The following is a 12,051-nucleotide window of genomic DNA, read 5'->3' as shown; positions in this document are numbered from 1 at the left end:
GACTGACCCCCCCCACCCCAAACCCCCAACCTCAGCCCCTCTGCCTCCTGCTCCGACAGAATCTAACCACCTCCCCCCCCACCCCCCCGGCTAAACCCAACACTAACCACAGTCAGCAAACTCCAAGCCAATCAGGAAGACTTTGCAAAGTCCCTGAGTTTTGTTTCAATGTGATCTTTTACTCAATTCTTAAAAAAAGACGTTATTTTCCCAGACAAAGACACTCACTCTGACCAAAGTTTGCCAAGTTAGAAACAATCTTATCTCCAAGCTGATTAAATTCACTGGACGGATGAGTTTACTGCTCTCCGCCTTCAGTCCAAGATTTGATTTGTTTCATTTGCTCCTTCTCTCTCTCTCTCTTCTCCCTCTTTCACACTCCATCTCTCTCTTACCTCCATCTCTCTTTCTCTCTCTCTCTTTGCCTCCCTCTTTCACACTCCCTCTCTCTTTCTCTCTCTCTTCCATCTCTCTCGCTCTCTGTCTACCTCTTTCACACTCCCGCTTGCTCTTTCTCTTTCACCCTCTTTCACTCCCTCTCTCTCTCTCTCACATACCTTCTTCCTCTTCCTCTGTCTCCATCTTTTTCTCTCCCTCTCCCTCTCACCTCCATCTCAATCTCACTCACACCTTCTTTCTCTCTCTGTCTCCCTCTTTCACACTCCCTCTCTCCATCTCTCTCACCTCCATCTCTCCTTCTGTCTCCCTTTTTCTCTCTCCCTATCACTCTTACCTCCATCTATCTGTCTCTCTCTCACCCTCTCTCTCTCTCCCTCTGTCTCCCTCTCTCTCTCACCCTTTCTCTCCCTTTCTCTCTCCCTCTGTCTCCCCCTCTCTCTCACCCTCTTTCTCTCCCTCTCTCTCTCTCCCTCTGTCTCCCCCCATCACCCTCTTTCTCTGCCTCTCTCTCTCACCCTTTTTCTCTCCCTCTCCCCCTCTGTCTCCCACACTCTCTCTCTCTCACCCTCTCTCTCTCCCTCTCTCTCTCCCTCTGTCTCCCCCTCTCTCTCTCTCACCCTCTCTCCCCCTTTCTCTATCTCTCCTTGCTACTTTCTCTGTCTCCGTCTTTCTCTGTTGCTTTCTATCTCTCATTGTCTCTCTCCCTCTCTTCTCTCTCCCTGTATTTCTCTCTGTCTCTCTCTCTCTCTCCATCTTTCCCACATATGCCGGACATAATTTTACCGGCACGTTTGCCTGAGCTCCATACGATCCTGCCCGAGACCCATGGAAAATGCCGTTCTCCGAGCCTTGCCGGCCTCCGGAATCGGGCTGGGCATGCCGGTAAAATTCCGGCCTCTGTCTCTCCTTCAATCCTTTTGAATTTAGCTAGTCGTGTAATTTGCAGGATAATTTCTTCTGCTGAAGCTGAGAGTTGATACTGTGGATGGAACTGGACAGGGTGAGAAATACCAACTGACCAGTTAATCATAGCCTCTGTGAGATGTCCCACAGTAAAAAGTCTGACAACACCAGGTTTTAGTCCAACCTATTTATTTGATAATATACTCGCAAGCTTTCGGGTTAGCCCCTTCGTCAGGTGAATGGAGAGTTGAATGGAGAACTCTCCATTCACCTGACGAAGGGGCTAACCCGAAAGCTTGCGAGTATATTATCAAATAAATAGGTTGGACTAAAACCTGGTGTTGTCAGACTTTTTACTGTGTTTGCACCAGTCCAACGCCGGCATACCCACAGATGTCCCACAGACAGAGGGAGAGACAGAGATCCCCTCAATACAAACCAATCCTCTGCCAACACAGCTCAGGAGAGGGATTAGACTCAGAAAGCCAGCCTATCAAAGGTGAATTAAAATTGCCCCTGCTCAGGCAATTCAACCACAATGTGCAAATATTCCCACCACGGCCTCTCCCTCCCGGGGGCAAAGCCTGCAATCCCCATACAGTCGAGAAAAAAAAAGTGCATTAATGTAGCGCCTGCCACAACCACAGGACACCCCAAAGCATGTGTAGCCGCAGTTGTAATGTCGGAAACACGGTGGCACAGTGATTAGCGCTGAGGCCTCACAGTGCCACGAATCCGGGTTCGATTCCCGGCTTGGGTCACTGTCTGTACGGAGTCTACACATTTTCCCCATGTCTGCGTGGGTTTCATCTGGGTGCTCCAGTTTCCTTCCACAGTCCAAAAGATGTGCGGGTTGGGTGGATTGGCCATGCTAAATTGCCCCTTAGTGTCCAAAGATGTGTGGGTTGGGTGGATTGGCCATGCTAAATTGCCCCTTAGTGTCCAAAGATGTGTGGGTTGGGTGGATTGGCCATGCTAAATTGCCCTTCAGTGTCCAAAGATGCACAGGTTAGGTGGATTGGCCATGCTAAATTGTGTCTTAGTGTCCAAAGATGTGCAGGTTAGGGGGATTGGCCATGCTAAATTGCCCCTTAGTGTCCAAAGATGCACAGGTTAGGTGGATTGGCCATGCTAAATTGTGTCTTAGTGTCCAAAGATGTGCGGGTTAGGGGGATTGGCCATGCTAAATTGCCCCTCAGTGTCCATAGATGTGTGGGTTACATGGATTGACCATGCTAAATTGCCCCTTAGTGTCAGGGTAAATATGTGAGATTATGGGGATAGGGCCTGGGTGGGATTGTGGCCGATGCTGACTCGATGGGCCAAATGGCCTCTTTCTGCTCTGAAGTGATTCTATGCACTGAGAGGAGCAACTAGTCACTGACCCTCACCTTGTTGCAGCATCAGTGGAAATCTATGATGAAATTAGCCCAATATCATTCACCCCCTGCCTACATTATCCAGTGTTTGGTCTCTTCAAGATAGCATTGTTAACAATGATAGCTCTCTGCATTGGATCCATTCAGAACTGTTTAATAATGAACCAGTTTTAGTAGTGATTGATGGGGTAGTCTACGTACTCTCTCCCTTTGCTTCTAGTCACGAGAATGATCCCAAGAATGAAAGGCTTGACGTACAAGGAGTATTTGAGGACCCTGGGTCTGTACTTGACAGAGTTTAGAAGGATGGGTGGGGAGATCTCAAGTGGACGTGGGGAAGATGTTTCCATTAGTTGGAAAGACTGGGATCCGAGGGCACAGCCTCAGAATAAAGGGACAACCCTTTAGAACAGAGATGAGGAGGAATTTCTTCAGCCAGAGGGTGGTGAAACTCATTGCCACAGAGGAGGCTGGGTCATTGACTGTCTTTAAGACAGAGATAGATAGGTTCTTGATTGGGAAGGGGGTTCAAATGTTATGGGGTAAAAGTGGGAGAATGGGATTGAGAAACCTAACAGCCATGCTTGAATGGCAGAGCAGATTCGATGGGCTGAATGGCCTAATTCTGCTCCTATATCTTATGAGCTTATGGTCATGGCTCAGTGGGTCACCTTGCCTCTGAACCAGAATGTTCAGTGATTTACAGAAAGATAATTGTGACATATGGTTTAAGAGCAGGAGTAGGCCATTTGGCCCATCAAGCCAGGTACTCTATTCCATAAGGTTACAGGCTACACAATGATTGTGTCTCAGTCTCACTTGCCTGTCTGCCCCCCCCCGCCCGCCCCGGCTTTCAGTGGTCAATAATGGGGTCGTCATCGACTGCTGAAAGGATGGTCCTTTAAGAGGGTGAGACACCCCCTTTAAGAGGCTGGCATGTCTCTGTAAGAGGATAGTTCATTAAGAGGTTGAAGATAACCATTCAAGGAGATGGGGATAGCACTTTACGAGGGTTGAGCATGGTTGTTTAAAGAGTGGAGAATGAGAATGGGGTGGCCCTTTAAGAGGATTGAGGGTGGTCTTTTAAGAATGTAGCAATGGTCCCTTCAGATGAAGAGGATGGTTCTTAAAAGGATGGGTGATGATCCTTTAAAAGGTGAGGATGGCCCTTTAAGGGGATGGGGGATGGTCTTTGAAAAGGATGGGAATGGTCCTTTAACAGGATGGGGATGGTGTTTTAAGAGGATGGGGGAATGGTCTTTGAAGAGGTGGGCATAGCCCTTTAAGAGGTAGGGCTAGTCCTTTAAGAAGGCGGTTCCAGTGACGTCAGCGGGTGGCCGGAGTCCCGGCTTCCGGAAGTGACGCAGCGGCCCGCCATGGTGGTCGGCGCCTTCCCCATCGCCAAGCTGCTGGTGCTGGGAGTGCGGCAGATCAGCCGCCCCCTCGCCAACTCCATCAAGGCCAGCGCCCGTCGGAGCGAGTTCTTCAAACGCTACATCTGCCTGCCGCCCGCGCAGGGTGAGTCCGTCAGTCAGTCCTGGGGTTGGGGAGCGGGAGAGGCCGCGGAACCTGAAGCGACCAGGCCGCGAGGGGGCGGGGCCAGACCGGCAGATTGACGGCCCGCTCAGCCAATAGGGAGCAGAGGGCGGCAGTATGCTGGCCAATCAGGTGATGGCTCGGGATGATGGGCTGGGGGCGGGGGCTGGGGATAAAGTCACTTTGAGGAAAAAACCCAACAAATCTCAGAGGATAGTAGGCGGAGGCCATTCAGCCCATCCAGCTGCTCCACTGTTCGTTCTGATCAAGGCTGATCTTCAAATTCAGTATCCTGATTCCCGCCCCCCTCACCCTCATCATATCCCTTCACCTCTTTAATTCCGAGAGTGAATTCTAATTTCTTATAGAGATCACACAACGTTTTGGCCTCAACTACTTTCTGTGGGAGTGAATTCCACACATTCACCACCCTCTGGGTGAAGGTCAAGGGGATGGGGCAAGGATGAGGGTGGGTAGGGGGTGGGGGGGGTTGTGATGAGGGTAGGGGGGTGGGGGGGGTTGTGATGAGGGTAGGGGGGTGGGGGGGGTGTGATGAGGGTAGGGGGGTGGGGGGGGTGTGATGAGGGTAGGGGGGTGGGGGTGGGTGTGATGAGGGTAGGGGGGTGGGGGTGGGTGTGATGAGGGTAGGGGGGTGGGGGTGGGTTGTGATGAGGGTAGGGGGTGGGGGTGGGTTGTGATGAGGGTAGGGGGTGGGGGTGGGTTGTGATGAGGGTAGGGGGTGGGGGTGGGTTGTGATGAGGGTAGGGGGTGGGGGTGGGTTGTGATGAGGGTAGGGGGTGGGGGTGGGTTGTGATGAGGGTAGGGGGTGGGGGTGGGTTGTGATGAGGGTAGGGGGTGGGGGTGGGTTGTGATGAGGGTAGGGGGTGGGGGTGGGTTGTGATGAGGGTAGGGGGTGGGGGTGGGTTGTGATGAGGGTAGGGGGTGGGGGTGGGTTGTGATGAGGGTAGGGGGTGGGGGTGGGTTGTGATGAGGGTAGGGGGTGGGGGGGGGTTGTGATGAGGGTGGGGGTGGGTTGTGATGAGGGTAGGGGGTGGGGGTGGGTTGTGATGAGGGTAGGGGGTGGGGGGGGGTTGTGATGAGGGTAGGGGGTGGGGGGGGGTTGTGATGAGGGTAGGGGGTGGGGGGGGGTTGTGATGAGGGTAGGGGGTGGGGGGGGGTTGTGATGAGGGTAGGGGGTGGGGGGGGGTTGTGATGAGGGTAGGGGGTGGGGGGGGGGTTGTGATGAGGGTGGGGGGGGGTTGTGATGAGGGTAGGGGGTGGGGGGGGGTTGTGATGAGGGTAGGGGGTGGGGGGGGGTTGTGATGAGGGTAGGGGGTGGGGGGGGGTTGTGATGAGGGTAGGGGGTGGGGGGGGGTTGTGATGAGGGTAGGGGGTGGGGGGGGGGTTGTGATGAGGGTAGGGGGTGGGGGGGGGTTGTGATGAGGGTAGGGGGTGGGGGGGGGTGTGATGAGGGTAGGGGGTGGGGGGGGGTTGTGATGAGGGTAGGGGGTGGGGGGGGGTTGTGATGAGGGTAGGGGGGGGGGGGGGTTGTGATGAGGGTAGGGGGTGGGGGGGGGTTGTGATGAGGGTAGGGGGTGGGGGGTTGTGATGAGGGTAGGGGGTGGGGGGGGTTGTGATGAGGGTAGGGGGTGGGGGGGGGTTGTGATGAGGGTAGGGGGTGGGGGGGGGTTGTGATGAGGGTAGGGGGTGGGGGGGGGTTGTGATGAGGGTAGGGGGTGGGGGGGGGTTGTGATGAGGGTAGGGGGTGGGGGGTTGTGATGAGGGTAGGGGGTGGGGGTGTGATGGGGGTTGTGATGAGGGTAGGGGGTGGGGGCGGGTTGTGATGAGGGTAGGGGGTGGGGGCGGGTTGTGATGAGGGTAGGGGGTGGGGGGGGGTTGTGATGAGGGTAGGGGGTGGGGGGGGGTTGTGATGAGGGTAGGGGGTGGGGGGGGGTTGTGATGAGGGTAGGGGGTGGGGGGGGGTTGTGATGAGGGTAGGGGGTGGGGGGGGGTTGTGATGAGGGTAGGGGGTGGGGGGGGTTGTGATGAGGGTAGGGGGTGGGGGGGGGTTGTGATGAGGGTAGGGGGTGGGGGGGGGTTGTGATGAGGGTAGGGGGTGGGGGGGGGTTGTGATGAGGGTAGGGGGTGGGGGGGGGTTGTGATGAGCGGTAGGGGGTGGGGGGGGGGTTGTGATGAGGGTAGGGGGTGGGGGGGGGGTTGTGATGAGGGTAGGGGGTGGGGGGGGGGTTGTGATGAGGGTAGGGGGTGGGGGGGGGTTGTGATGAGGGTAGGGGGTGGGGGGGGGTTGGGGGGGGTTGTGATGAGGGTAGGGGGGGGGGGGGGGGTTGTGATGAGGGTAGGGGTGGGGGGGGGTTGTGATGAGGGTAGGGGGTGGGGGGGGGTTGTGATGAGGGTAGGGGGTGGGGGGGGGTTGTGATGAGGGTAGGGGGTGGGGGGGGGGTTGTGATGAGGGTAGGGGGTGGGGGGGGGGTTGTGATGAGGGTAGGGGGTGGGGGGGTTGTGATGAGGGTAGGGGGTGGGGGGGGGTTGTGATGAGGGTAGGGGGTGGGGGGGGGTTGTGATGAGGGTAGGGGGTGGGGGGTTGTGATGAGGGTAGGGGGTGGGGGGGGTTGTGATGAGGGTAGGGGGTGGGGGGGGGTTGTGATGAGGGTAGGGGGTGGGGGGGGGTTGTGATGAGGGTAGGGGGGAGGGGGGCCCGGCCGGGAAGCAGTGTTGGGGGGGGTGCTCCATGGGGTGAGGGTGGGGGGGTGTGCCAGGGGGGAGGGCGGAGGGCTTGGGTGGGGGGGGGGGGGGGGGGGCGTGTGCCAGGGGTTGACGGCGGAGGGCTTGGGTGGGGGGGCGTGTGCCAGGGGGTGAGGGCGGAGGGCTTGGGGGGGCGCCATGAGGTGCCAAGGGGTGAGGGGGGAGCGCTGGGGGTGCCAAGGGGTGAGGGGCGGGAGGGCAGCAGGGTGGGGGGCACCAGGGGGTGAGGGCAGAGGAGCAGGGTGGTGCCAGCGGGTGAGGGTGCAGGGGCGGGGGGGGAATGCCAGGGGGTGAGGGGTGATGCTGTCGGGGGCGAGGGGGGATTGGTATGGGGGAGGGGCGGCTGCCAGGGGTGACGACGGAGCACCAGGGAGTGAGGTCGGAGAGCGAAGGTGGAGGGGAGGGCTGCTGGGGGTGAGGGCGGGGAGGGGGAAGGGGATGAGGGCAGGGGTGAGTTTAGGACAGGGGACTGGGGTGAGGATGGTACGGGGGGGGGTACACGAGGTGGGTTTGGGACGGGGCGGTGGGAGGGGGAAATGAGTGTGGGGGAATGGATGAAGGACGCAATAGGAGAGGTGGGATGGGTGAGAGGGTAGGGGGGTAAAAGGGTATTGCAGTGAGTAGGCGGAGGGGAGAAGTTGAATTTTTTGGCTTTCTGGGTTCTGAGGTTTTTGAGTCCAACAGAATGCCCGTGTTAGGCAGCGGGACAGGGACTGTGATCCCACTGTAGCTCATCCTGACCTCACTGCGTGTTCCTCCTGTCACAGTGTACCACTGGATCGAAATGAAGACAAAAATGAGGATGATGGGATTCCGGAGCGGTCAGGTACAGCCCTTGAGCGAGGAGGTGGCGGCGGATCTGGGCGCGGAACTCCTGGGCGAGGCGTTTGTCTTCTTCATCGGTGGGGTTTGTATCCTGGCCGAGTACATGCGGCAGTCGTCCAACACCAGCCGGAAAGAGGAGGAGCTGAACAGCACACTGCAGAGCTTGCAGGAGCAGGTCGCTCACCTTTCCTTGACTGTTGAGGAACTCGACGCCCGTGTGCGGGAGAACAATCGCCTCGTTCACTCGCGCCCCCAGGCCTCGAAATAGCACTCGGAACTGGACTTTGCAAGAGAGCAGGGTCAAATCTGTCCACGGGCTGGGCTTGCAGGAAATTCCACCTGCTGCTTGGATTAAAGAGCCTCGTTTCAGAGAATTGGGCTGTGGGGGGGTTACAGGAAATGGTTGGGGTGCCACTGAGTAACGAACTGCCCATTGTAAATACATCAGATTACGACCTTTATTCGCACATCGATGCTGCCAGAGATGCATTCTGTCTCTACACACATGGCTGTATAATCTTTGTATTGTTGTCACGTGTTTGTGTGCCTTGAGGCCCAGTAACGGTTTGTCAATCATGCGAGTCTAAATTCTGCTGTGTGTGTGTATCAAAACTCTTCTCCTGCCCTCGCCCACATGCACCCCCCCACCCCCAGTAGTGACCCCCGTGCACTAAAAGGCTGGTGTGGTGCAGTGGGTGAGTGTTGGAGACAGAGAATGAAGATCCGTCTCGCAGCAACATTGGGAACTGCATCGTGTTCTGAAGTTGCCTAACCTCAAAGAATCTCGCACACGATCCAAGTGTCTATTGCCAAGGAAAAACGTATGTCTCTGGGAATCTTCCCGAGTATTACAGCGTGCAGCGCTCCCACGACACCTGCCACTCACCCACTCACTCACTCACTCACTCGCGTGTACAGTCGGAATGCAGGAGCAACTCAGACTGAGAATGGACAGGCCAAGGAAGGCACACATTTCATCCCGTTTTAATCCATTGCTAGGTTTCTCCGTGCAGCCTCTCAGACCAGAACACTAACATGTCCAGCAGCAACAGTACAAAGGACACCAAATGTAGTTTATATCGAAGAATGTTGGTACATGCTGACAATCGGTGATTAGCTCTGCTGCTTCACAGCATCAGGGTCCAGGGTTCGAATCCCGGCCTCTGGTCTCTGTCTGTGTGGAGTCTGCACGTTCACCCTGTCTTGTGTGGGTTTCCTCCCACAATCCAAAAATGTGCGGGTTAAGTGGATTGACCATGCTTAAATTGCCCCTTAGTGTCAGGAGGACTATCTAGGTTAAATGCATGGGAATAGGGCCTGGATGGGATTGTGGTTGGTGCAGACTCAATGGGCCGAATGGCTGCCTTTTGCACTGTGTATGTTTCCATGACCTGCTACCCCACAATAGGGGAAGAATTACAGTTACCCACCTTTTAGACTGATATTGAAATTAAAAAAAAATTGACCCCACAGTGGTTGGCACTGCTGCCTCAGTGCCAGGGACCCGGCTTCAATTTTGGTGTCGGGTCACCATGTGAAGTTTGTCCGTGTCTGGGTTTCCAAGGGTGTCAGCGAGCTGGATCCTGGTTCAGTTGTTGGACACATCCTCCCGACACCTTTTTGGATGAATGAAACAGAGCAGTATTTTGTAAGAGATCCTTCTATTCAATGCCAACTGTTGATGAATCTGACTGGATCCCATGACTGATATATGAAATCTGCCTGCCTGGTTATGCTTTTAAGAATTGACCCGAAGGCAAGTTGAACATCCCAAGGCATTTTTCTTCAGATGACTGAGGGAAGTGGTACAGATGTTTGCACGGTGGGCATGGTTCAGGTTGTGTCTGTCCTGTAACCTTTCAGAACCAGAGCCCGAGTAGCTGCAGTGTGCAAGACAAGCCACATCATGTTTAGGGAAGTAAGTGATCTTGCTGCAGCCAAGGAGGTGCCACTAAGAGAAAAGAGGTAAGAATGGATCAAGTAAAACTCCCATCGGAGGTTCCTTTGGAAAATTATACAGTATTTTCTGTGTATAGACAGGTTAGTCATTTCAACTATTGGTGTGGGCTCCTCCATCTCACCTAATTTGTATCCGAGTTCCTTGTGGGATCTTGCTGTGCACAGGTTGGCCACTGTCTCTCCTGCATCACAATAGTGCCTCAACTTCAGGGCAGCACAGTGGTCAGCACTGCTGCATCAAAACACCCCCAAGTTCAATTCCGGCTTTGGGTCACCATCTGTGTGGAGTCTGCACGTTCTCCCCACGTCTGTGTGGGTTTCCTCTGGGTGCTCCGGTTTCCCCTCACAGTCCAAAGATGTGCAGGTTAGGTGGATTGGCTATGCTAAATTACCCCTTTAGTGTCTGGGGGAACTAGAGGAAATACTTCAGGTTGTGGGGATAGGACCTGGCTGGGATTGTTGTTGTTGGAGATTCAATGGTTCAAATGGTGACCTCCTGTACTGTAGGGATTCTATAATTTCATTGGCTCTAAAAGGTGTGGCGTTCTTGTGAAAGCCAAATGCAAGATTCCTTTCCTCTTCTGCATCCCCCAGTGTTGACGGACCTCCTCTGTAACTGTATCAACACTTCGCCCTGTAGCAGAGAGAGTTCTATATTCCCTTCATCAGTTTCTGGGTAAAATTACAGCTGAATTCCTCCTGAGTTATTAGGAGGAGGTCTTACTTCTGGCTCTTGGTCTCTTCCCTGTTCAAATTGAGTGATAGGGGGCCACTGTTGAGGCTTCAATACATGCTGAAATTTCCCAATTCATAAAGAGACTTGAAGGATCGTAACTACCTGGTTTTGACTATCATTTAAATTATTTGGTTGAATCTGTTACTGATCAAATAACTGAACCATGCAGAGTATCACAGCTCAGCTGTCCCTCTAACAATCTCTGCTCACTCCAAGATAGCAAAGGATGTGTGCAGAATGCTGATGAGTGAGTATGTGTGTGGTAAAGCATGTTCTGTGTAAAGCAATGTGATTTTCTTTGCTCTAATGACAGACAAGCTTATTTTGTTGTACCAAAAAGATTTATTTACAAAATGATTGTAAGATTGATACAAATAAAATCTATTAACGACATGTAGCTTGTGGTTCAAACTTCAGATTATATAAAGTCACAGCTGTTACAGGGGCCTGTGTAAGACCACAGTACATTAGTCCCTGCTTCTGATGGTGCAGGCAGGGAGGAGGGCAAGGTTTAGGAGCAGAATTGAAGGCTGATTCTGGAAGTGGACGTGAAATATTTACCACCACAAATAAACACTCCACTCTGCTAGCCTCAATAGCTTTGCACTCTAGTTAAATCTAAAAGGTTCCTTGTATGATCATAGAATTCCTACAATTAGTCATTAGGACTGCTGCCTCACAGCGCCATGGACCCAGGTTCGATTCCCTGCTTGGGTCACTGTTTGCATGTTCTCCATGTCTGCATGGGTTTCCTCCCACAGTCTGAAAGATATGCTGCTTAGGGCACATTGACCCAAACAGATGCCAGAGTGTGGGGACTAGGGGAATTTCACAGTAATATCATTGCAGTGTTAATGTGAGCCTACTTGTGGCCAATAAATAAACTTCTAACTTTGCAGGACAGGAGGAGGTCATTCAGCCCATCGAGCCTGCCTCAACAAAAATCCCACCCAGAGCCTATCCTCGTAATCCCACATTTTCCCCCTGACACTAAAGGTCAATATAACATAGCTAATCCACCTAACCTGCACATCTTTGGAGTGTGGGAGGAAATCGGAGCACCTGGAAGAAACCCATGCAGACATGGGGAGAACGTGCAAACTCCACACAAGACTGTCGCCCGAGGCCAGAATTGAACCTGGATCTCTGGTGCTGTGAGGCAGCAGTGCTAACCACTGTGCCATGCATGAATTAATGCTACCTTGGTGAAAAACAGATGCACGTTTTAATGCTCCAAATCTGATATAAAGGCAGCTGAACATGAATGATGGGCTTAAAGTATAAAGTTAAAAGAAAACTGAATGTTAAAATGGAAATTCAGTGGGTGGGTTCCTCAAACTGATCAGGCACAAGGTCTGAAGCACTTAGTGGTGGGGATTTAGGCATTTGGAATTGTTAATGTGGTGAGTATGGACACTAAAGTCTTTTGCATCAGAGACTTACAGGTCTCATTCATCCAGGCTTCTTGGTCCCAACACAATCTCTTGCCAAATCACTCCCCCCCCCCCAACCAAACACCAGAGTGAGATTTTCACAGGACAGTCTTCCCAT

General features: G+C 53.8%; 1 protein-coding gene across 1 annotated transcript; it reads left to right on the top strand.

Moving 5' to 3' along the window:
- Positions 1–4,005: 4,005 nt before the first annotated feature.
- Positions 4,006–11,993, top strand: opa3 (outer mitochondrial membrane lipid metabolism regulator OPA3). Its single transcript, XM_080183730.1, has 2 exons — positions 4,006–4,199; positions 7,748–11,993. The coding sequence occupies exons 1-2, from the start codon at positions 4,058–4,060 to the stop codon at positions 8,071–8,073; spliced, it is 468 nt and encodes a 155-aa protein (XP_080039856.1). The 5' UTR covers positions 4,006–4,057; the 3' UTR covers positions 8,074–11,993.
- Positions 11,994–12,051: the final 58 nt, after the last annotated feature.

Source organism: Carcharhinus amblyrhynchos, unplaced genomic scaffold, assembly GCF_965287045.1.
Source record: "Carcharhinus amblyrhynchos unplaced genomic scaffold, sCarAmb.v2.hapA scaffold_396, whole genome shotgun sequence".
NCBI lineage: Eukaryota > Metazoa > Chordata > Chondrichthyes > Carcharhiniformes > Carcharhinidae > Carcharhinus > Carcharhinus amblyrhynchos.
Note: the sequence above shows the minus strand (reverse complement) of the source record. Positions and strands in the feature narration are given on the sequence as shown.